The 25,948-nt window shown below is 47.2% G+C and overlaps 1 protein-coding gene across 2 annotated transcripts; it reads left to right on the top strand.

The window, feature by feature from the left end:
- Positions 1-688: 688 nt before the first annotated feature.
- On the top strand, positions 689-23,571 carry CNGA3 (cyclic nucleotide gated channel subunit alpha 3). Of its 2 annotated transcripts, XM_063078859.1 has the most exons (8): positions 689-789; positions 8,657-8,767; positions 9,829-9,999; positions 13,232-13,285; positions 14,049-14,060; positions 18,693-18,797; positions 19,276-19,382; positions 22,160-23,571. In XM_063078859.1, exons 1-8 carry the CDS (start codon positions 689-691, stop codon positions 23,569-23,571), a joined length of 2,073 nt encoding a protein of 690 aa, XP_062934929.1. The 2 variants fall into 2 exon arrangements, with proteins under 2 accessions (XP_062934929.1, XP_062934930.1); XM_063078860.1 differs by lacking the exons at positions 13,232-13,285; positions 14,049-14,060.
- Positions 23,572-25,948: the final 2,377 nt, after the last annotated feature.

The following is a 25,948-nucleotide window of genomic DNA, read 5'->3' as shown; positions in this document are numbered from 1 at the left end:
CACAAGTGCTTGACACAACCTGCAAGACCCCGATGTGTCACCTGCCCCACTGGACTATCAGATCCTTGAGAACAGGCTTTGTCTTGCTTCTCTTTAGATCTCCTGCCATCAGCCAGAAACTCACTGTTACGTAAATGAAGTGTTTAAAAATCAAAACAGTTTTTGATCTATTGAGAAAATTATAAAATTTAAAATCATAGCCTTAAACCATGAAACATCAAAGAGGAGTTGGGACCCAGATGAGCTCCCAGTGGCCCTTGAGAGGCTCGTGGAGCTGACCTTGCCAAGCAGAGCCTGCCCCTGTGGCGGCTGCTCTGGTGCAGAGCCCTGAGCTCCTTGCACTGACCTTCCTTTGGATATGGAATTAGTTTAGGAGTGAGTCATGGGGCTATTTCTAGAAATTGCCATCTTTCTCCGGAGTGGTGTCTTCTGACATCTGACACACTTAAGCCATGTGGCTGCTCAAGAGAGCCTGTACTAGCCCATTTTAGAGAAAGCATCCTCAGGAATTCATCTTCCAGCTGGAAGGTTTGTCCAGAAATCATGGGACCGGCCAGTCATACCAGCCCTGCTCTCACATAAGCTTTCTGGTATATGACGAGCTGGGTTTGTTGTTCCTGATGATGCATCTGCTTTGTGTTCATATTTTAGCAACCACCTTGGGTGCTGCATGTAACGAAGCAAAAAGATGGCCAAGATCAGCAGCCAGCACTCCCACCCCACCCTGAGCCACCTTGCAGTAAAGGCCACGGACAGAGATCTCGATCACATTGAAAATGGCTTCAGCAGGTAAGATGGGCTTTATGCCTGGCACAGGTTATGTCTATAGCAGATCTAGACTGTGGAGGAATATGTCTCGGCAGTGGCCAGCCCCAGGTTGGAGGGTGGGTGGTATTCACGGTGCTCCCAACTTCGTTTTTCATCTCAATCTTCAAACCCCAGTGAAGTTGTTTTTATTCTTATTTTACAATAAAGTGGAAAATGAGGCTCAAAAGTGTACATAACTTCTAGAAGTAAAAAAAATGAAGATTCAAAAGCAGCAAGACTAAATTTTACTGTAAAAATGTCTCCAGACCGCCACACTTTCCCATGCACTGGAAATGTACTGGACTCTCATGGGCACCAGCCGCTGCCCTGGGCACTGAGGATGTGGTACAAGTTAGATGCCCTGCCCTCACTTCCAGGGGAAGGTCGGGAGGCAGGCCGTGCTCCTGGGCCGGCACAGGGAGTGGCGCACCTTGCCAGCCAGGCCTATCAGCCCTATCGACGACCTCCCATCACAGGCCGCCCTATGGAAATCTGGGGCTTTCAATTCTGCTTCTGGCCGTCTTCCTGACTTTCTACTAGACCTGAGAAAACTCACTTAACCTCTCTGTGCCTCCATTTCTTCAGCTGAAAAATGGAGCCGCCTTCTTCCAAGCTCCTAGTACAATGGTGAGGACGCAGAGGACACCTACTTGGCACACGTGGACTTACATTGTGTTTCTGAGCTTCTCAGTGAGATGATTGAGTTGAACTGTGAGAAACCGCCTTTCCAACATTTATGTTATTTTTGTCCTACATATACAGAATTGAAAATTTCTGCCTCCTATGAAATTTAAGTGCATTTTCTCTGATGGTACCAAATGCAATGACAGACCTCCAGTCCCCGCATCCCTGGCACTGGGCCCTCATCAGTCATTTCTTCTTACTTATTTGTGTGTGTCACTTGCTTTCTTGAATGCACCTTTATTTTTTCCCTGTCTGAGTCCTTGGTCCCAGCTCCTCAGCAAACTCTGCTAATAAGGATGGTCAACAGTTCCCAAAGAGACTGAGTCCCTATTACTCTAAATTTATGCAGCCTTCAGCCCCTACCTTCTGAGGTTCACGCCAAAGAAGGAAGATCCCAGAGAATTCTAACAGATATTTATTTTCTCCAACCAAATAGGGTCCCAGGAAGTTTGATATGACTTCAGAGGCATCAGAAAATCCCATTCTACCTGAATATCTCCCCCCTACCTGGCCCTCTGTCAATGTCTGTGTCCCGCCACTGGGGACTTATTCCTGTAGGGTAAGGCATTGCTCTTTATTTAAAGGGAAAAAAAAACACGATTAGGACATTTATCCACTGTTAAAACTTCAGTAAGAGCCATTAAACAACTTCGGGTGGGTGGAAGGGTTGGGTTTGAAGTGTCAGGGAGAAAGCCCAAGCACAGGGCACAGCAGTAATGTCAGGCTGCTGGGATCTTGCACCCAAACAGAGAAGGAGAGAGGCTGTCATGGTCAGGGAGATTTGGAAGGAAAGTAGAACTTTTCCCCATGGGGCAAGACCCCAGCATCTCACGGAGCTTCCAGATTCCCTGGGGCAGAGAAGGTAGCAATGGAGTCTCAATCCAGTTCCTTCCAATGAGATACTCAAGAGGAGAAGGCAGGCCCAGTCAGTGGGCTGGGGCTCTGCCCAAAATGTCTGCTTGACTGGACATCACCATGGTCCAGCTGACTTGAGCTGGCTCTGCTTTGGCCAGTGGCCTACAAGCTGAGCCTGACTTGTGGGCTGTTCAAGAGGGCCCACAAAGTCTCTTGGAAGATGACTCTTTGCAAAATGAATCAGTAGCTCATTGAGCCACGCTGACCCATAGCTGTGGGCCTCTGGCCTCCAACAGACTCACTGCAGGCTCACACTAGGTTGCATGCTAGCAATGGTCACTTGCACCCTCAGGGGTCAGTCACAAGGTCAAGAGCTCTGAACTGATGCCCTTCAACAATGCTATTTACCATCTTCACGGAGAAGGACATGTTCTCTCCTCTCCCCCCATCCCCTTTTCCATGACCAGTGTGATGATTAGCAGCTCAGGTCTGCGGTCAGACTGCCTGGGTTTGAACACCAGCTCTGCAACTGACCAACTGTGAAAAGTTGCCCAACCGCTCCAAGCCTCAGTTTCCTCATCTGCACAACAAGTCAGTCTAGAACTGACTCCTAGGGCTGTGGTGAAGTTAAAGCCGATTGTGAATGCAAGGCTCTTGGCACAGTCCCTGCTATGTGGTTGATTCCTTTTTTTTTTTTTTTTTTAAATTTTATTTTGTCGATATACATTGTGGCTGATTATTGTTGCCCATCACCAAAACCTCCCTCCCTCCTCCCTCCCCCCCAACAATGTCCTTTCTGTTTGCTTGTCATATCAACTTCAAGTAACTGTGGTTGTTATATCTTCTTCCGCCCCCTCCCAGTTTTTTTTTTTTTTGTGTGTGTGTGTGTGTGTGTGTGTGAATTTATATATTAATTTTTAGCTCCCACCAATAAGTGAGAACATGTGGTATTTCTCTTTCTGTGCCTGACTTGTTTCACTTAATATAATTCTCTCGAGGTCCATCCATGTTGTTGCAAATGGCAGTATTTCATTCGTTTTTATAGCTGAGTAGTATTCCATTGTGTAGATGTACCACATTTTCCGTATCCACTCATCTGATGATGGACATTTGGGCTGGTTCCAACTCTTGGCTATTGTAAAGAGTGCTGCGATGAACATTGGGGAACAGGTATACCTTCAACTTGATGATTTCCATTCCTCTGGGTATATTCCCAGCAGTGGGATAGCTGGGTCGTATGGTAGATCTATCTGCAGTTGTTTGAGGAACCTCCATACCATTTTCCACAGAGGCTGCACCATTTTGCAGTTGTGTGGTTGATTCTTGATCAGCCCTCGCTATCAGTCTCAGAAATGATTCCTCCTCCTGTGGGCTTCTCTGGTCCTCCAGGCTGGAAGCTTTCTTCTTCTCCTTTGACCTCAGATAGCCCCATATGACCAGGCATCTGAAGCTGGCCGTGTCCAAGTCATGCTTTCACAGCCTGACCACTAGCCGAGTCTCACTGAGCTCCACTTACTGAGCTCCTGACCAGTCACGTGATGAAAACTCGGATTAACACAGAGTCCCACAGTAACACGACTGAGATTTCAAAAGGAGAGTGAGAAAGAATCCTTCCTTCATGAGAGAAAGAAATGTTGTGCTTTAATCTTATGAAGGCAAGAGTGGGTTGACAGATGGAAGTTTCCAGAATGTTCCTTGGAGTCACCAAAGAGTATGAACTCATGTTCAGGATGGTGGTGGGGTAGCCTCGGGGACAGAGGCTGGGCTCCAGGTCCCCTCCCTTGCTTCCCAGCCCAGCACGTGAGATTGATTTGAACAAAGGATTCTGACACATATACATTAAAATTTTTAAGTTTTAAATCACTATTTTAGAGGGAAAATGGTGTTTGGGCAAAATACATCTTTGCCTTGAAATGCCAGTTCTTTAAGAAAGATTTTGGAAGAAATCATTGGGAATTTGTGTACTTAAATGTTAATCACTCTTTATCTTCAATGATATCAAGAAGGCTGTGTTGGGGACCTGTGTGTCAGTATGGCCCCCAGGAGGAAAGGACTACGTGTCTCTGACCCCAAGACATCCCTGCCCCCAGGTCTTTCACCAAATCGGAGGCCCAGTTTTCTGCTTCTCTTTTTCAAGTTATTGGAATTATTTTCCCAGTAGAAAGCCATAGGAAAGATGAACACTCTTCATTTGAATGGACAACTTTTTACACCCTGAAAATACCAGAAATAAAAATGTCTTGAGTTTTTCTTTTCTACTTAGATCTGTTTAGTTGGTGCAATTATTTCAGAGATGTCTGGCGTACTTTTTAGGATACTGCTATAGAGAAAGACTATTCTCTGCTACAGAGAATTGTAGCAAGGCCTGAGGGCACCCCAAGCCCCAGACCGATCTCCTGGCATAGCTATTTTGAGTGAGCTTTTGGGTATAGCGGGTTATGTCCTATAGAAGAGAGGCCTTCGTGCTGCTCCCTGAGTGGAGCCCAAAGCAATTTTCACCAAAGAAAACCAATTTCGGTCTGCTTCTCCAGGACTAACGACTCCGAAATGCACTGCTCAGTTCCCTGTCGCATGTGGCCTCAGGGCTTAAGAAGAGAAGAAAAATAAGGTGCCATTCTCCAGCCTCATGCTGAAAGGTCACCTCTGTTTCCTCTCATGTCCCCGAACTCACCAGAGGAAGACATCGGAGGCTCCAGAGCCCAGAGTTAATTACCGGTTCCAGTTCTCAGAGCAACCTCTGTCCCCGCCCAAAGACGGAGGAAGCTTTTGCCTTACCAACATGAACTCCTGCCTACAAACCAACTTAGAAGTTGAACATTACAAGTTGAAAATCACCTGGTCTTTCAATACAGTCAGCTTCTTGTGTGGCAGTAGCTGCTCTTGTTCCTGCTCATTACCGACTTCAGGAAGCCTCTTCCTGGGAAGGCATTGTCACCACTAGAACCAGAGTGGGAAGAGGCTTCAGGATGGTCTTGGCTGGGTCTGCTCATGTGCAGAGACTGGGGCCCTGTCAAGCCCTTGCCCCGGGCCCCTCAGCCAGCTACAGGCTGTCAGGCCCGGCCCCCAGGCTCTCCTGACCCCGGGTTTCCCTGGGAGGGTCTCGCTTCCCTTTCTTGCATTGATTTCCAAAAACTTTTCCCTTTTTTTCATTACCTGTGTCTCCTTGGGGGGCTCAAAATGTGACTCTGGACATTTAGTTCTTCTCCTTTCTTCCCATCTCCCCTCCATGTGCCTGGTAAAGTCGGTTTCTCTGAGAAATAACTAATTGGGTTTGCTCTTCAAGGGCAAGGACGCAGAGCTAAAAGAAAGATACTGACTTGGCAGAATTACAGGCATCAAGAAACAAGCGGGGAGATCGTCAGGGAGAAAAGGCCCCTGGGGGCCCCTTGAACTTACTCCTCGGAAGGGTCTCGCTGTTCTTCAAGGCTAAGTGTGCCCTTCTGGGCTTGGGTGTTTGAACAACACTTAAATCAACATGAAATTGCCAATTTCGTCCTTATTTCCTTCATGAGGATCAGGAAACTTAAGCCCAGAGAGGGTAAGTGGCCAGCCCACAGTACACCTAGCCAGCAGGTGCCGGAGTGGGGATTTGAACCGAGGCCTCCTGGCTCCCTACTCTGCAGCAACCCCTGCAAGTGGGTGTCATGGATCCAGTCCACATGCGATAGCTCTCACTGCTGCCAGTTCCAGGCCTGCTTTGAAATCTAGAGTGGGTTTTGCACTCCCTGCCTGTCCACCAGCTCTGATATCATGAACATTGATTCCTTTGCTGCGAATATAAATAAATCTGGTCTCGGGATGTGCCCTCACGCAATTAACAGGAACCAGACTAGGCGGAAAAGCTGGGCCAACTGCTTGGTGCCTACAGCTCCCTGAGGAGCTGCTGGTAGGGACAAAAATTTTCATCCTTGGGATTGTGTCTGGATCTTTTGCTATGACAGAGCCCCATCCCAGGTGTCAGCTGCCACCACCACCACCCATGCCAGCTGCTCAGATCCAAGGAGTACAGAGATGGACTCACTTTTCCCTTTGCCACCTCCTCCTGTAACTGACCTGGGTGCCTAGGAACATGCATCCCACCTTTGAAGTATACAGAATATTAGAAGGGCAAGGGAATTGTAGCTTTGAACTGCAGCAGGGCCTCTGACAGCGTCTTGGATGTGGATACGAATGAGACATGAGTGGGTCTCATATGCATATAGAGGGAGAATTCAATCAGGTGGTCTGGAAATAAAGAGCCATGCCCACATAGTGCAGCCAGATGGATCAGAGTGACATCTCTAGTGGCATGTCGCAGGGCTTAGTGCTTGACCACATCCTATTAACTTTTGTTTTCATCTGTGTCATACATGAAAATACAGAGGACATCATCATGTAGTGAATGGAGGCAGATTTTGAAATGGAATGGAATAACACTGGAATCTCAGCTTTGCCACTAGGCCATGCGACCTCTGGGAAGTTACTTAACCTCTCTGAATGTCCCTGTCCTTTCTTACTGGGTCCTTATATGGATTAAATGATAAGATGCAAGTATCTGACACACAGTGAGCAGACAATAAGTGTATGTGGTGTGTGCATTGCATTTGTGAGTGAGATGGTGATGCGAGGAAAGGTGAGTTTGTCTCCTTTGCATACCAAGGGTCCCAAAACATCAAGTGGATCAGATAAATGGGAAGATCCAATACTTAATCCCAAAAAATCTATTGTACATGCACAAACTAGGGCTGTCTGGATTACCAGCAGTCTGTGCTGTAAGACTTTGGATTTTGGCTTATGACCAAAAAAAGACACTGAAAACACACAAACCACAAAGACCTTCCAGCCTCGGCTCCAGTAACAGCAAGCTGGTCTCAGTCTCCCTAATCAGTCAAGCAAGAACTTGGGAGCCTACTCACAGGAGAATGACCATGACAGGGAAGAGACTCGAACCCACTGAGGAATGGCTGGATGGGCTGGGGATTCTAGCCCAGAAAATCAGATGTGGCACAGGTCCCACCACTGAAGGTACCACGTCAAAGATGAAGTGCCTGACTCCGTGTGGTTCCAGCGGAAAGGGTAGCCCTGCCATGGGGAAGCTTAGGGAAGGAGAAACCTGCTGGCAATTGGACTTCCAAAGATGGCCCGGACAGGCCACAGGGTGGTAGTGAGCTCCCGCTGCTGGAGATGGCAGGGTCGCTGTAGAAAGGAGAAGGGAACAGATAATCGGCTAGGATTCAAGACCTCTGACTTCTAATCACTCCCCGGGGAGACTGAAGCTTGGCCCTGATGTTAATTCCTGCCTCCTGCTTCCACCATGTAACCACCTTGTTAAGAAGGCTAATTAGGTTGGAATAGGTCACGTGATGGAATTAATTTGTCTTGCTAGAGCTCCTCAACACTTGCAGAATGAAGTGCAAATCCCTGGAGGCCGATGCCTGGATGGCTTTTAATCGGGTTGATCGAACTCCAGCCCTAGGAGGTTTTAAAAAAAAGGAAAATATTCTCAAACACATTCCTGATATTGTTCCAGACAATTTAACAACCAGGCTCTGCCGATGGGACCGGTGCTTGCACTGAGTTGCGGGTACTTGTCCTATCTGTGCTCTTGCTTTTCATTCTGAATTGCACAGGAGAGGTCACTGCCCCTTACTTCTGCAGTGTGGGGGACAGAGGCTAGGGTTTGGCAAAAAGGCCCAAGTGGAAGTGGATTTTCATTAGAAAGCACTGTACAAATTATTTGAACTGTGTGTAGAAGTCTAGGCCAATTCTGTACAATAATCTGGGGACCTTCTCTTAACCACTGGGTTCCCAGGAAGACTACCAGGCAAGCACACAGATAATGCCACGTAGCGTGACTGTAGCACACACTGTGGAAAGGAGGCCTCGTGAACCTAGGAGATGGTATTTCATCTGGCCTTTGAAGGTAGGATTTCAGTAGGCAGAGATGTGTTAGAACCAAAATCCTTGTCTGGAATTATTCTGTGGAAACACCTGCTATGGCTTGAGATGGCATGCCCTGGGACCTCAGCCCACCTTGTGCTCTGCTGAAGACCTGGCTAACATCTTCTACCACCCTCCTTCACCTAGCTGGGGGACAGTAGTTGGACATGAGCTACCTTCCTTGGTCTGATTTGCTATAAGGGAAAAGCCACATTTATCCCCAAAGCCAGGATCTGAGGGAGGTGAACCAAAGTGGGGAGCCCCAGGGTTGAGGATCCCAGAAGGCAGCTTTCTCAGTGAAGCAGAGTGTCTGGCCATCTCACTCATGACTGTGTCCAGGAAGTGGATGAGCTTGAAATCAATTTAGCCTGCTGCATATTTGATTTCCCAGGGCCCATGCACCAGGCGAGGAGACATTGGCAGCGCTGCAGCAAGGGATCGCCATGGAGACCAGAGGGCTGTCGGAATCCAGAAGCTCCCTCACTGCCCAGGGGGCCGCCAGGTAACTGACCAGCCTCAGCGCTCACCTGGGGAAGGGGAAATTGAGGCATAAAGAAGGTAAATATGTCTCAGGAGGAAATTCTGGGCGGGGATGGAGTCGTTTCGAGGAAGAAAAGGCCAGGCACAGAGCAGCCCGGAATTTATCCGTAACTTCCTCTGAGCTCAGAAAAGTACAGGGAAAACTGCCTTTACCTAAAATTGCTTTAATAAAAATTAATACTGGTATTTGCTCAATTCTGGAAGCCTGTGTCCCTGCAAAAGCATTTGAGAGATTTGCAAGGGTCCGAGCTCTGCCTCCCTCTGAGGGCAGCTGCACTGCCTTGGGCAAGCCCTTTCACCTCTTCGAGTCTCACCTAGAAATGCACCTAACGATGCCTCCACTGCGGTGGCTGCATTAGAGCTGGGCACCCACTCGTGACAGGTGCTAACAAACGTTGGGCTTATTATTTCCTTCCACCAAATTTCTTTTACTAACGTCATAGTTTTACATAGTCATTTGTTCTGCACTTTTTACTTACCATTATTGCAAAATCATTTGCCTATTAATCATGGCCTGGCTCCAGGAGAGGGGTCAGGGCAAGTTGCAAAGGAACTTTTACACAAGTCTAAGAGAAAACTGGAGTTTGTATAAATAACAATTAATAAGATAAGCATTGGGGAAAGACTCTGGGTTGTATCTGGATGCTTGTGCCTTTAAAACTTGCTCTAAATTTTACAAAATTCGAACATGGTATTGTTTTACTGTTCCTATGCTAAGCAGTCACAACAAAGAGCTCTCCACTGGACAGAAGCAATGGTGACTAGAAAAGCTTGCTAATGCCCCTTTGAAGGACCGTGCCTTTGGTAGAGTCCAAATGGTAAAAGGAAAAAGCTATAATAAAGACATTGTCCCTTATGGAGACAGCTCTGCCCCAGACTGCAGGTACAGAGGGAGCCAGGAATAAAAGGTGCACAGTACCCACGCCCTGCTGGTCACCTGCGCTTCCGCCCGGCCCCTTGAGATGAGAGTGACGGGGCTTTGCTTCCCTTCCTTCCGCTCGCTGCCTGTCCGCTGCCTTCCAGATTGTCACATCTCATCATCTCGCTGCGCTCACGGGCTGCCGGGCACTTGCACCACGAGGACCAGAGAACCAACTCCTTTCAGGAGCATTTCCAAGGAGCTGAGCTCAAAGAGGTGTCCAGCAATGCCCAGTCTGACGTGGGCAGCCAGGAGCCACCAGACAGAGGGGGAAGGTAAGGGACCAGGGGGGGGGGAGCTGGGCTTGCTTTGCTGATCCAGCTTGGATACCCCCCAGGTGGCCCCAGATCACCATCCCCATGAGCCATTCCTTGAAGGAACTGTCTGTCCTTGGAACACTGAGTGCTCTAACAGCTCCACCCCAGGTCCAAGGAGCCCTGCAGGAGAGGAAAGCCTTGAACCAGAGGGCCCAGACTCATCTGATCACCGACCGCATCCTACACAGAGCTCCTGTTAGCAGCCCCTGAAATAGTGTTCTCAGAAGCTCATCTAGGGACACTGGCCTCACCAATCTCCAAAACAGGACACTCATCCTAGACTGCATGGTGACCTGTCTTGCCTGAAAGCAGGCCTTGTATATTGTGAGCCTCGGAGGGGGAGGGGGTGCCCAAATGGTGCTCACGTTGGCATGGGGAGGTGCACATGCATTTGTCGAGGAAGAAGATCCACAGGTTGGTCATAATTTTCAAGGGGAACCATTCATAACCCATATCAGATTAAGAACCTTTGGGTGGGGGCAGGTGGGGACAATAGGTTAGGGTACAGTAGAGGATGAGGAGAACGTTTGCTTTTTGGTAGGAGGATCTGCAGAACGAGGGTCTCTGAGCGTCTTCCTGTGAGGTGCACCACCCCTGCTGGGAGATAAACCTGCACTGCTGGGCTGGTGCTCCACAGACAGACAGACAGACAGACACACACACACACACACACACACACGCAGAGCTGATGCCTCCCCCATCTCTTGTTCTGGAGAAGTCTCCCCGGCAGACGATCTTGCAGAGAGACCGTTGATGCACCACTGGTTCAATCAGTTGAATCAATTGTCTGGTTGAATCGATTGTCACTGAGCCGCAGAGGGTCTCTTTAGGACACACAGGCTGGGAGAGAGGAGAGGTAAGACGTGGAGGGGAAGCTGACCTCCCCTTGGCTTCACAAACAGGTGGCTTCTGACCCAGAACCTGTTTTCTGGGGGTAAAAAAGTGGAGGGGGGCTCTCTTTTGGCTGAATTCTCTAGGTAATGCTGAGATTTACAAGACATAAAGGTGAAAAAAAAACATGATTCTTGCAGAACAGGCAGTCCCTATATAATTTGCTAGAGAAAATGCCATCTGTTTTTTGTCACTGAGAAGTTGGGCATAGGTTTGGGGCTTCTTGAATGGGCCTGTGAGGGCCCCTGGGAAGGAAAGGTGAGAGGGAGCATCAGGAAAAACATGATGGATCTTCCTGGAGCTTCTGTTTTACTTCCATATTTGTGTGGGAGAGGATATTTTTACATCATAAATTATGCAGTAAATTGCAAAATGAGCAAACATTCTTAAGATAAAATATGAGAGTTCAAGGACATTTCTTGCTAGTCACTGCTGTGGGAGACCCAGGTTCAATCTTCTCTACCAGGAAAGGTGTGAGAATCCCCTGCTGAGATGCAGAAGTCCACTGGAGAGGCATTCTCAGACACAAGTTCTCACATGAGCTTGGACTGCAAACCCTGAGCTCGCCGGGCTGTGGGAACGAGACAGGACGGCTGGGGCTGGCCAGGGCTAGTGCAGGACAGCCCCAGACCCTGAGGGAGCTTCGTGAGTGCAGTTGGCGTGCTATTTGCTACTGAGACAGAAAGACAGGAGGAATATCAGATAAGGAAGAGGAGAGGGAGAGGAGGAGGGAGGGAGGAAAAAAGAGGTTTCTTAGAAGCCAGCTGGTTCAATTCCTTTTGGGCAAGCAAAGATGCCCTCAGCTAAATAGATTGAATGATCTTCCTACAACCTTAGACTAAACGAGATAAGTATTATATTCTTTGTCCATTTCCCTATGTGACCATCTGAGCTCAGGGTTGAGCTAGGACCACATCTGGCGCAGGCCCTGACTATACCACAGACACCTGGTCACTTGAAGACAGAAGGTTCCAGGTGGGCAGAGGACTGTGATGGTGCAGGGTGGTAGCTCATCAGTCAGGGAGGCTTCCTGGAAGAGGAGGACTTTGAATTTTTGGATGCAAAGTCCCAACTGCAAAGTAAAGTGTATACAAAGGCAGGTGTTAGTTTTCCTGTGTGGGTTTGGCATTGCAGGACTCTGGGCACAGAGGTGTGGCAGACTGTGCCCCCGGAGCCGAACTTTCCTTCCTTCACAATCTCAGAGGGGTTTTGGTTCCTTGGGTGATTTTTGGATGAGCAAAACTAGTCCAGAAATAAGCAGTGCTATTTACACGTCAGGCAGGAAGTGAGAAACTCAGGCAGGGCAAGCAGAAGTAGCCAAAAGGGCATTTGGCTGGATTTCCAGCATTATAGAAGAGACACCCTGAGAGTCAGGCTGGGGTGTCCCCGCCACTGGCTCCAGTTCCCTTGATCTCCTATGAGCAGTCTGCCGTGACTGCAGGCAGGCAAGCCACCCTCCAGCTCTGTGAGGTCAGCTGGCTTTCTTAAACCAGCTGTGTCAGAAACTTGTACTGGCAGCAGAGCGCTTGGAGATAATACCTTCTGCTATATAACACCATGAAGTACTCGAAAATTCAACTTGAAATAAACATTCAGTTTTGTGCAAAACCAGACCCCACCTTCTCACCTAGATTCTCACCAGATTCTCACCTAGATCGGGGTGGTAGCCATGAAGTTGTAAGATTTGCAGGGATGGGGGTCCAGAGGGAGGATAGAGCAAAAATGGAGACAATCCTGCCCATAGTCAATTTTTTGCCCTGCTAATTGGAAGAAATTGCCATGGTCAGATTTCCAAGGGAGGGCACCCTTTGGGAGCCACGCCTCTGCAGGTAAGGGTAGCAAGTTGCCGCTTCAACTGGATGTGTCCATTCTGGTGCAGAAGGTACGAGACCCCCTTCACCTGAGAGGCCCAAAGGTGCCCAGAGGGCAGAGGCCACGCTGGGTCCATTTCTGTGCCCCTGGTAGTGCCTGGCACACTGTACTACACAGGGTTGAACAGAAGAAATCGGGTGGAATTTGAGACTGGGAAGCTGGATGAGATTCAAATGGTTAATCCTCGCTTATTTAGAAGCCTCAGTTTAACCAAGTGTTTGTCCTCTCTTCCCCCAAGGCCTTTTATCAGAGCTAACTAGTCACCGAAAATGTTTTCCCTGACAGTAACAATACCCTGTGTTCTCCAAGCTGTAAGCCCGGGAGACAGAAATAAGAGTACCAGAATAATCACCTGGGGGGCCAGGGGTCCCAAGTAATTGAAACTGAGTTCAGATTCCCATGCTACATTCTCTCTGCCTCCCTGCAGTGCCTGGCCCCTGGCCAGAAGCAATGCTAACGCCAGCAACAACACGGAGGAGGAGTAAGTACCCACGCGCCCAGCAGAGCCCGCACCTCCCCAGGCCCAGGGGCCACAGTCCTCCCCATAGAAGCCCCAGCTTTGCCTCCCTCCTTAAGTGCTCCTGCTTCCCACCCTCGCACAACACCAGTAGACCATTCTAGAATCCTGCTCCTTTCATTGAAAATCCATGCCCATGGACTGATGGGGGGCAGGGACCTGGTGTGTACAACTTCTTTGGGCAAGTCATTCTGTCTCTTTGGCTCTCTCTCATTTTTCTCATCTGTAAAACAAAGGAGTTGGGTTGGGTAAACGTTTAAGCTTTCATGTCCCCTATTGCTGTATATTTGAGGGAGCAAAACTGGAGTTCCTTTACAAAGCAGTAGATATTCTCCTTAATGATGAGAATGCATTTTCCATTCTGCAATCTCAAGCTCCTGTGCGCCAGTGAAATGCCCTCATCTTAAGGCCAATTCAGGCCAATTTTGAGGGCGTAATCAGGGCAGTGGAAAGAGGAAACATAAATATCTCCTGAGAATAGCCTCTTGAAAGCGTGGCTGCTATAATTACTTTCTACTGCAAGATGCTGAGCTGGCAGATTAGTTTGATGTGTGATTCTTGCAAGTACATTCAAGAGCCCAAAGAGTGTGTGTGCATGTGTGCCAGACTGGACATGTGTGTTAGCGTGTGTGTGCACGTGTGCATGATGCTCCATTCTCAGCACTTCTCTGTGGAATACTGGGGTGGGAGGGTTAGTTGGAAGTCAGGGGAAAACCGTCAATATCAGCAAGAAATACCAGTTGACTCCCAAGTGACAGAGTAATGTGCCAAGGCTTTTTCTCGTTATCTTCCTCTTTGTCTCTCAGAGAGAACTTTTTTCTATTTCCCTCCCTGAAGGAAGCATGTCTTTTGTTTGCATAAATTTGGACATCAAATCCAGAGACCCAAATGCCAGCAATTAAGAAAAATGAAGTGATTTCATCCACAAAACAATAACTACTATGATACGTGCTTGATTTAAAGCCAAACCTGATCTTAAACACCCTTGAAACCCTGATGTTGAGTCTCTGAGGCAGGGAAAGGCCCAGAGCACTGGAAACCGTGGAGCGAGGTCCAGTGGGTCTCTAGGCTTCTTTGTCCTGGGGCTGGGCTGTGGGCAAGGATGGGAGCAGACACTGTTGGCCGCACTAGGCTCTGAAATCTTTTCAGATGGGCTCATCTCATGGGTCCACATCGCAGCCAAGGACCTAGGTACAAAATTAGGAACTGTCCCAAAATGGGGATAACTTGGCACAGAAGATGCAGAAAATAATTCTTTATGGACACTTTCCTCCATTCTTTCATCACATTTCTGGCATTTTCACAAGTCCAATGGGTCCTGAATAATTTCTCCTTCCCTGGATCAAACTGTTCCCAGCCAAAGCCAGCATCATTATGCAGCTCTGTGTAGGTTCTTTTGGGGCGGGTGCTGGGTGGATTCAGGGAAACATCTGGATGGTTCTGGGTATTTATTTCCTAGGCCCTCAGCAGTTCGGTATCCAGCAGAAAGGCCAGGGCCTGTATCCCACCGCTGCAAATCCTAGAAAAGGCAGTGTAAGCCTGGTGTAATTAAACTCTATGGGGAGCTAAGCACACTCAATAGGCTTGTGGGCAGCGCCCTCTGCTGGTACCTTGACATTAAGATTCCAGTGGTAGAACAGACTCCAGGGGTCATGTCACAGTAGATTCAAGAGGACAGAACATGGGTGACTGCCCTTGCTCTTCTCATCTAACATTTTAATAACTTTTTACTCTTATCCACTTAATTCAAATGCTAATTTCCAAAAGCTTGGAAAATACAAAAAGCACCCGTGAGCATACACACACAAAGAGTACACTTCCTGTTAATAGTGGAATCCCACTATCAGGGATAACCCCTCTTAACATGTTGGCAAATATCCCTCCAACATTTTTCTAAGCTCATATGAATATAGTGAGATATAGATAGATAGATACAATATACATTTAATGTATATACTGGTTGAGAACATTTGTGTTCCTACTCGGTCACCTAAGAGCTCAGTGACCTTGAGTAAGTTACCTGACTTCTCTGTGTATCAGTTTCCTGGCTTATAAAATAGGGATCGTAACAGTGTCTTGCTTACAGGGCTGCATGAAGACTAAATGTGTTAATGTAAGTGCTTAGAACAGTGCCTGGCACATAGTAAGTGTTCAGTAAATACTTGCTACTGTGGTGGGTAGAATAATAACCCGTCCTCCCAAGAGGCCTACCATCTTCCTAGTCCCTGGAACCTGTAAATAGGTCACCTTACATGGCAACGGAACTTTGCAAATGTGATTAAAGTTAAGGTTCTTGAGATGGGGAGATTATCCTGGATGATTAGGGTGGGCCCAATGTAATAACTTGAGTCCTTAAAGGCAGAAGACAGAGGTAGAAGAGTGGGTCAGGGAGATGAGACGGAAGAAGAAAGAAGCGAGATTGAGTGTTAGAGGGACTGAACCCATCGCTGCTGGCTTTGAAGATGGAGGAACAGGGGACACAAGCCAAGGAAGCAGCAGCCTCTAAAATCCGGGGATAGTCCTCTACTTACAGCCTGCAAGAAAACAGGGTCCTTGGTCCTGCAGCTACAAAGAACTGAATTCTGCCAACAATCCAAATGAGCAGAAAATAGTTTCTCCCTAAAGCCTCCAGAAAGGAATGCAACCTGCTGACACCTTGATTTTAGTCCAGTGAGACTTATGCCAGACTTCTAAACTACAGAACAGTGAGATAACAAATTTATGCTGTTTCAAGCCATTAAGTTTGGGGTAATTTGTTATGGCAACAATTGAAAACTAAGAATACAGCTTTCAATACCAGAAATGCAGTGCTGCTGTAACACATACCCAAAAATGTGGAAGTGACTTTAGGATCAAGCACTAAGCAGAAGCTAAAAGAATTTTGAGGAGTGTAATTGTTTTTGAAAGTCTAAGTTTCTTTGAAAAGGTCGTTAGTAGGAATATGGATGAAAAAGACTCTGCCAGCGAGGGCTCAGAAGGAAACGAGGACCATTATATAGAAAACACAAATCAACTAAATGCCTAATACTATTTAAGTCATAAAGAGTTAATTAGTAGAAATCTGGACTTTAAGGATGCTGCTGGGGAGAACCCATATGTACATGAGGAACAAGCTATTGGAAACTGGAAGAAAGGGGAATCTTGTTTTATAGTGGCAGAAAACTTAGTGGAATTGTATCCTGCAGTTATGTGGAAAGCAGAACTTGTATACTATGAGCTTGAATGTTTAGCTGAGGAGATTTCCAAGCAAAACATTGAAGGTGCAACCTGGTTTCTGCATGCTGTTTATAGTAAAATGCAAGAGGCAAGTGACTATTTGAGAGAATGACTATTAAACAAAAAAGTACCAGGACTTGATGATTTTGGAAATTCTTAGCCTACTCAGATGGCAAAAAATGTAAGGGATTCACTGTCAGGAAAGCATGCCTTAGGAAAAAAAGCCAAGGGTTTGGCTGGACAACCTTTTGCTAATATTGTACCTCAGAAAGATCACAAGATCTGAGTATTCAGTCACACAAAGGACTCTCTGAAGGGACTCTCCCCTCAGCCATCTCAGCAGAAGCCAAAATAGGGAAGATATTTCTCAGAAAGATCTGTGGATGAGTCTCTTGTCTAAAGTAGTGAATCCTTGTCATTTACAAAACCCACAGAGTTACACCAGCAGAAAATGTTATAACAGCGGAAGCATTGCTGGCTTGTACCTGAAGGGACAGGGAGAACACAAAATGAAGGAAAACTATTGGGCCCTCTAAATCTCAGGCAGGCAATAGGCTGATAAAACTACTCAGCTACAAACAGATGTTACCATTTATGAAAAAGGAAGGGTGGCTCAGAACACAGAGCCTCAAGCCCAGAGGGCAGAGCCATGAATCACAGAGGATTATTCTCAGGTTTTGAAGTGTGATGGTATTTGCCACTGGGCAGTGACTCTGTCCTTCCATCTACTACCTTTTCAAATTGGAATATTTACAACGGTTATCTTATGCCTGCCCCACTATGGTAAGGAGCATGGTGAAGCAGATAATTTGTTTCTTTAGTTTCACAGGTTCACAGGTAAAGAAGAATTGAGCCCCAGGATGACTCACACCTAGAGACTCACCCATACCTGATTTAGATGAAGAGGTGTAAGACTTCTGAGCCGATGAGATTTAGATGAGATTTTGGACTTCGAGTTGATGCTGTAATGGGACGGGACGGTTGGGGATCTTGGGATATGCTGAATGCATTTTGCATATGGGATGAATGTGAATCTTTTGGGGCCAATGGGGGAATGTGGTGGGAAGAATAATAGCTCCCCAAGATTCCCATGCCCTAATCCCCACCTCCTGTGAATATGTTTGTTATCTTACGTGGTAAAGGAGACTTTGCAGATGTGATTAAGTTCAAAGGCATTGAGATGGGGAGATTATTCTCGATTATCAAGGAGGGCCCAATCTAATCACATGCACCCTTAAAAGTAGAGAACCTTTCCCAACTTCAGAGAACCAGGTAGATGGCATCTTGAGAAGGACTCAATCCACTGCTGCTGGCTTCGAAGATGAGGATAGGAGCCACAAACAGGATTCAGCAGCATTTCAAAGCTGGGAATAGCCTTCATATTACAGCCAGCAGTAAAATGGGGACCTCAGTCCTAGAACTGCAGGAAACTGAATTCTGACAACAATCCAAATGAGCAAGAAACAGATTCTCTCCTAGCACCTCTTAGAAGGGATTGCTGCCCTGCCGATGTCTTGATTTCAGTCTGGTGATACCCACACCGGACTTCTGACCTACAGATCTGCAAGATAATAAATTTGTGGTGTTCTAATCCATTAAGTTTGTGGTAATTTGTTCTGGCAGCAACAGAAGACTAACACAACTATTATTGCAAACTCTTTATAACCTAGCAAAATATTAGAAACAATTTTCTCATGTCACTATTCTCCACAACATCATTTTAAGTGGCCTCGTAGAATTCCAGTGTTGATGGTGAATCTCCTACATTGCATGATTAGATCGCTCATGATTTTTGACTATTATGAATAGGTAGTGATTATTCTACATGCATGTTTGCACACATCCTTGATTATTTCCTTAGAAAGTGCTAGGTAAAAGTAGACTGGCCTTTTTCAATTAACACTTATTTCTCAATCCATGCCTTCCTCTAGAGTGTTGAAGAGCAAAATTAGAGTCTGCCCTGCCTCCCAGCCTGCCTTTCCCTACAGCGACACCCCTTGCGCCCCCAAGACTAAGAGGACCCCATTGTGAAAAGCCACTTCTTGAGCTCTAGCCTGAAATTGCCCTAGGGTGTCTAAGCTAATCCAGATCTCTAAAACCCTACAAAGCTGTAGTCTTTCAACCCACCGCACTATTTGTGTGTGACTGTTTCCAGAAAGAAGGACACCATTGTGGTGGACCCCTCCGGCAATGTGTACTACCGCTGGCTGACGGCCATCGCCATGCCAGTCTTCTACAACTGGTGTCTGCTCGTGTGCAGGTAGGGCTAGGGCTAGGGGTGGGCTCTCCCCCTGACACAGGGCAGGGAGGGAATGAGGGCAGCCAGGCCTGAAGGCAGAGCTCTGAGTCTCGCCCAGGAGACCTGAGTTCTGGTTCCCTCACGGCCACATGTAGCTCCTGTGCCTCAGTTTCTCCATCTATAAAAACAGGAGGTTCTCAAAGAGGACTTTCAGGGGGCCACGTAACTCACTGCTGAGAGGCAACAGGGCCTACTCTTTGGGGTCAATCCCAGCTCTTCTTCTTAGAAGCCCTGTAAGCGTGGGACAGAAAAGCTTCTCAGAGCCTGAGGCTCTTCATCAGGGTCCTGGGGTTATTATGTGGGATAACGATGCTGCAGGCAGGGTTGTTGCCAGATTAAATGATCCAGTGTGTGCAGTACAGAGCCAGTGTCCACACATGGGTGGCCCGTGTTCCAGATACACAGCACATGCCATCCGTCTCCCCCTTGGCTTGGTTAGGGCCTGTTTTGATGAACTTCAGTCCGAGTACCTGATGCTGTGGCTGGTCCTGGACTACTCATCAGATGTCCTCTATGGCTTGGATATGCTGGTACGAGCCCGGACAGGTGAGTGTGCCCTGGGCCTGGGGGCTTCTGAGCCAGGCCACAGGCCCTCAGGAGGGGGAGCTTGGGGACCAGAGGAGTGTTCAAGGAAATCCAGAATTGTCAAGGGGACATTACCTAGCTTTGACCATGAGAGGCCAGGCATGTCTGAGAACCCTTCAACAGTGAGGGATGTGGTGCTGCCTCAGCCCCTCTACAGTGCGCCCTTGGACAGGAGGACCCCAAGCTCTGCCCTCCCAACGAGCTGTGACCTTGAGCAAGTCAAGTTGTCTCTCTGGGCCTCGTCTGTATCGCCTGTGAAATAAGAAGGTCAAACTGCGGTCTCAAAGGATCCCCCCAGCTCTGACTACTCAGCATTGGAGGGAGCGGGAGGGAGAGCTCAGTCAATCTTGGAGAGTCGGGGGATCTAGGACCTGTTACTCTATGGCCTTCAGAGTTATAATAATTTGGAAAACTAGAATCTAAAACAGGGCCTAGGTGATTGATGACTTCCTTCCAGCCGCCTGCGGTTGGGAGTAGGGGCTGAAACCCACCCACATCTTAGGCTCCGAGCTGTGCACCCTTTGGGTACCTTTTTCTAATTTGCACAAAAGACCTCGCCTAAACTGGTGGAGATGCTGCTCGTCTCTGCTAAGATTTTTGAACTAAAAACTGTGTCATATTTGTCACGGTAAACACCGCTGAATCATAGCAGCAAATCTTGGGGTATCTTCATGGTGTGCAAAGCATTCAAGCACTTCTCGCATGCTCATTAGAACTGTTGTGTTAAACAAGAAGCGTGAGCATGAATATCTCCATCTTACTGGTTTAGAAACCAAGGCCAGAGACACTGAGTGACTTGCCCAAAGTCTACAGTCACTACCTGGCCATACCAGACTGGCACCCATCTGCTTCCACATTGGTGCCAGTATCATAACGCAGAAGACCTCGAATACTCAGCCTGAGGTTTGCATGGGTGATCTAGCCGGCCCTGCTGGTCTGCTTCTCTGCCTCTGTCACATTAGCCTATATAGACACAAGAGCTCTGTGAGTGGCCCATTGAGCCAACTGTCCCCAGTCTCCACCAAGCTTCAGCAGGACAAGATGCCCTCATTCAGACATTGACTCCACCCTTTCTTGTTTTGGGGTGCTATCCTTGGCAACCCAAGACTTAGCAGGAAGCTGGGGTAGAGGCAGGCACAGAAACCAAGTGGCCATGGATCATACCCCAAGGAAGAAGTCATCAGAATTGAGAGAATACGTCTTAAAGAGGTGATGAGGTGTCCCAAGGTACAAGGAGGGCCACAGAATGATCTAGACACTCAATAAACATGTAGAACAAGAGAACGCTATAAGGAACGGGGGGCTGGGAAGTGGGGTGCCCCTAAGATATGACAACAAACTTGATTTTCAGTTTTAACACAGGGGGCTGTCCTACATTCAGTCTAGCCTGAAAATGTGTCCCAGAAGCAGCAGCCTCAACTGGAACTTGTTAGAAGTGCCCCAGACCTACCGGATCAAACTTCACCAAAATGTAAAATGTATTCACTGTTTTATTCTCCCTACTTTTGTGCATGTTTGAAAATGTTTAAAAAAAAAAAAAAGAATGCAGGTCATGGTCTATTTGATTGATTTCACTAGTCATAATACTTCATGACTCTCAATGTCCAGCCTATCTCCAAACCAGACTGAGTCTTTGAGGGTGGGTCCCAGAATCCATGTGTTTTAAAAGCCCCTAGGTGGTGTGCAACCTGGAAAGAGAGCAACTGCCCATCTGGGCAGCCGTGCTCCACTCGTGGCTGGTGAAATCAATTTAGTAGGCCATGACCTGTGCTTTTAAAATTTGTGTTAATATTTTCAAACACACACAAAAGCAGAGAGAATAGTATGTACACCTGTCCAGCTTCAACAGTTATCAACATTCTGCCCGTCTTGCCCCATCTGTCCCCCACCCCACCCCTTTCCTTGGCTGTAATATTTTAAAGCAAATCCCAGGTAGTCAGCATTTAAAAATGTATCTCTAATTTTAAAGGACCCTTTTAAAAACATATATCATTTCCATTTATCTTTTAAAATTTAATAATCATTCCTTGCTACCGTCTAATACCCAATGCATATTCAAAGTTACACAAAAGATCTATATATTTTTTTAAAAAACTGAATAGAATAGATTAGAACACCATAGAGAAGGAAATAGCAGGGTGCATTTCCTGTAGTAATGGTAAGTTTTGTTTTTTGAAATTGTTTCTATTATACATGCACTGCTGCATATTGTGTAGTCACAATGTAAAATATCTTTCTGCAGGCCATTGTATTAGTCCGTTTCTGTGGGTTATAACAAAATATACAGAACTGAGTAATTTATAAAGAAAATGAAATTTATTGCTTACAGTATCTGAGGGAAGTCCAAAGCCCATCTGGTGGCGGCAACAGTGACCCAGGGGTCTCACATTGCAAGGTGGTGGGAGCAGAGAAAACAAGAGAGAGCAGAGGACAACTTCTTCATTCACTTCCCTTTTAAAGCCCTCAGAACCACGCCCCTGGCCACCATTAGTAATCCATTCCTTACTGCACGGTCCTGCAATCTAATCACCTCTTCAAGGCTCCACCTTTCAATTTCCATAATAAAATTTCCCACCCTCCTAACAATCACAGTGGGGACAAATTTCTAATTCATAAAACTTGGGAGACACAATTCAAGCTTCAGTGAGTTTTGGGGGTATATAATTCAATCCACTACAGCCATGCTCAGAAAAAGCCAGCCTCTCTGTTGCCCAAGTGACCTCTGCCTTCTTCTCTAGGTTTCCTTGAGCAAGGCTTAATGGTCATGGATGCTGAGAAGCTACGGAAGCATTACACGAAAAGCTTGCAATTCAAGCTGGATGTGTTATCTCTGATCCCTACGGACCTGGCTTACTTAAAGCTGGGCATGAATTACCCAGAACTGAGGTTCAACCGCCTTCTGAAGTTTGCCCGGCTCTTTGAGTTCTTTGACCGCACAGAGACAAGGACCAACTACCCCAACGTGTTCAGGATTGGGAACTTGGTCTTGTACATCCTCATCATCATCCACTGGAATGCCTGCATCTACTTTGCCATTTCCAAGTTCATTGGTTTTGGGACAGACTCCTGGGTCTACCCAAATATCTCAAGCCCAGAATATGGGCGCCTCACCAGGAAGTACATTTACAGTCTCTACTGGTCTACCTTGACCCTGACCACCATTGGTGAGACCCCACCTCCTGTTAAAGATGAAGAGTATCTCTTTGTGGTTATAGACTTCTTGGTGGGCGTTCTGATTTTTGCCACTATTGTGGGCAACGTGGGCTCCATGATCTCGAACATGAACGCTTCACGGGCAGAGTTCCAGGCCAAGATTGACTCCATCAAACAGTATATGCAGTTCCGCAAGGTGACCAAGGACCTGGAGACACGGATCATCCGGTGGTTTGACTACCTGTGGGCCAACAGGAAGACAGTAGATGAGAAGGAGGTGCTCAAGAGCCTCCCAGACAAGCTGAAGGCCGAGATCGCCATCAACGTGCACCTGGACACGTTGAAGAAAGTCCGCATCTTCCAGGACTGCGAGGCGGGGCTGCTGGTGGAGCTGGTGCTGAAGCTGCGGCCCACGGTGTTCAGCCCCGGGGATTACATCTGCAAGAAGGGAGACATTGGGAAGGAGATGTACATCATCAAGGAGGGTAAGCTGGCTGTGGTGGCTGATGACGGGCTCACACAGTTCGTGGTCCTGAGCGATGGCAGTTACTTTGGGGAGATCAGCATCTTAAACATCAAGGGGAGCAAGTCGGGGAACCGCAGGACGGCCAACATCAGGAGCATCGGTTACTCGGACCTGTTCTGCCTTTCGAAGGACGATCTGATGGAGGCCCTCACTGAATACCCTGATGCCAAGAAGGCCCTGGAGGAGAAGGGACGGCAAATACTGATGAAGGACAACCTGATCGACGAGGACCTGGCCGGGCCTGGGGCCGACCCCAAGGACATCGAGGAGAAGGTGCAGTACCTGGAGTCCTCCCTGGACACCCTGCAGACCAGCTTTGCCCGGCTCCTGGCTGAGTACAACGCCACCCAGATGAAGGTAAAGAAGCGTCTCAGCCAGCTGGAGAGCCAGGTGAAGATCTGTGGCAGCGGCCCCCTGTCTGACAGAGAGACTCCCGGGGATGCCACAAAAACAGAGGACAAACAACAGTGAAAATGCGGGTGTCTGTCTCTTGCTTCCCAAGGTCAGGTGTCAGGGGGATGCTATGTGGCCACAGCTGCATGGCACAGAAACTGGCCAGGGTTTCATTCCAGCTCTGCTCACCTTTTGCAAGCCTACAGGAGAGAGCCTCGGTTTCCTCATCTAGAAAAGGGGACTCACGGTGTCAGCCCCGGGAAGTGCCAGGCTATCGCAAGGTCCCTGTGAAATACCACACAGAGCAAGGCTTTGTGAAGTGAGAAGTAGCCTCAATTCAAGTACACGGACGTGTGCGTGCAGGATTCCAACGATTCTTTTATGAATCCATGAGGACTTTTTAGGCTTTTTAACCTAATTTTCTGACAAATGGAAGATTATTTAGTTACCCTCCTCGCCCCCAACCTCGCTCCATCACCATCTAAAAATGAACATATATCAAGAAACTGAAAGTAAGATGTCATAACTCGAATTCAACCTCAGATTTAACAACGGAGTTAGGGGTGTATTTCTGAATCTGGTGTCTCCTCATGTGCTCTCTGGGACTCTAGAAACCTGGCCTTTGGTAGTGCCGTGGTAAGCAGAAGTTCTGTGGGACAGAGAAGTCACCCCATTTGAGGTCACTTCAAGTCTGTGAAGCAAGTCTAGACTCCCTGCCATCCATCCACTGTGCAATCAGAATCTGCTTCATGGAAAAGAGCATCTCAGTTAGGCGGAGAGACACCCTTCTCAGGAGCCAAGGAGATTCAAAGGCAGCCTCTCTCCTCATCCTTGATTCAGGACCCTGGGGAGACCTACGCTAGCTCCAGGAGGAGCGCTATGATCGGGCAGAGCCTTTTAGGTTAGAGTGGGAACGGCGTCCTAAGCCGAAGCAGCTGACCACCTGGACTTTTAGCACGTGAGACTCTCGGGCCATATCTTTGCAAACTGCCCTTCACCCCTGAAGAGGAATACGCAAGCCCGTTGTGGGGTTACAGCCTGAGGCAAAGCTTTTAGCTAGCATTACAGATTTCAGAAAGTAGTTTTTTATTTTTAATCCAGTAAATAGAATCCCATTAACATTTTATAACAGATTTATATATTTGGGTTCTATGATTGTAAATTATGACCTCAATGTTGCAGCCTTTGCTTAAATATATGTTGCAAATTATTCAAAAATAAGTCTATTTTTCTTTCCTTCTCTGTCTCTTTCTTTCCTTCCCTCCTCCTCTCTCCTTCCTCCTCCTCCTTCTTCTTCCTTCCTCCCATCATACAAAAATGCCCTACTTTGCTTTGACAACTTTGAAGTCTCTGTGATCTGATGCTATAATCCACATACTACATAATTGGGCCCTAATGTAGTTCTTACAAAAGGTGCTGCATTTTCAAGTATGTAACTTTGGATTTATATGGGTCTCTTTTTGTTTTTATTGTGGGTCATTTGACCATTTTAACTTGTTTTTAATGGATTAAAAAGTCTAGTAAAGGTCATAGATCCAAGCTCATATCATCAGCAAAATGTAACTAGCAATGTTTTCTCAAAATGCATGTTTTAAAAGCCTTAACTAATAATTATGCCTGCATTCATATTTGCACAGGAAAAATAAAGACCTGGATTAAAAAATATTAATGACTCTTGCTTCAGCCTCTTGTCATAGGGAAGACTCAGTCCCAGGGTATGTTTCTAGGGCAATGACTTCCCTACAGAGAATGGGTACTGATGAACAGGGGACGGCATACCCCACGCAAGGGGATATGCACAGCCAGAAGCAGCGAGAATGCACGTATGTGTACCCATAGATGTGTACAAATGGTTACGCAGCACTGTTTTTAATAGCCCCCCCAAAAAAGAACCTAAATGTCAGAAACTAAGGACAAATCAGGAAAAATATAAAACATGCTAGGTATTCCACCAAAGAGAATTTAAAAGAGGGAATTGATTGTGTGGGTGGTGGAGGGCTGAAAGATCAGAAAAGGAGCACCGAGGTCGTTCAGAGAGAGAAAAACTGCAAGAAACAGCTAGGGCTGGGGGACGAAGGTGAACAGGTGCTCAGAGGAGAGGCCCCAAGAGGTAGAACTCAGACCTTTGAGAAAGGGGTGCTGCTGGCTGTTACTGATCATTCAGGAACTTGGAGGAGTTTGGCAAACCTAGGAATTTGGACAATGTTTTAGGAGGGGCATTGCGTGATGAGACTGGTCCTGGGAGTCCCCAAAGGATGAACCCAACTGCCATTCCCAGGACGGGAGTGCTGCTGCTCCTGCTTCTGGGAATACTTAACCAGAACACCAGACAGACAGGAAAAAGAAAGTCCCTGTAGAGAGTTCTAGAAAAGTAAGAACAGTTAGAAGGACTTTGACTTGACTTGACTGACAGAATGTCTTCCATAGAGTTGAAGCTTTACCTTAGATGCACCTG

This window comes from Cynocephalus volans, chromosome 14 (genome assembly GCF_027409185.1).
Source record: "Cynocephalus volans isolate mCynVol1 chromosome 14, mCynVol1.pri, whole genome shotgun sequence".
Classification (NCBI taxonomy): Eukaryota; Metazoa; Chordata; class Mammalia; order Dermoptera; family Cynocephalidae; genus Cynocephalus; species Cynocephalus volans.
The sequence above is the reverse complement of the archived record's forward strand: the minus strand, read 5'-3'. Positions and strand labels throughout refer to the sequence as shown.

Coding starts and splice junctions, on each gene's coding strand:
- CNGA3 (XM_063078859.1), top strand. CDS start 689: ATGGCCAAGATCAGCAGCCAGCACTCCCACCCCACCCTGAGCCACCTT. Junction 790..8,656: donor ATTGAAAATGGCTTCAGCAG/GTAAGATGGGCT, acceptor TTGATTTCCCAG/GGCCCATGCACCAGGCGAGG. Junction 10,000..13,231: donor CCACCAGACAGAGGGGGAAG/GTAAGGGACCAG, acceptor GCCTCCCTGCAG/TGCCTGGCCCCTGGCCAGAA.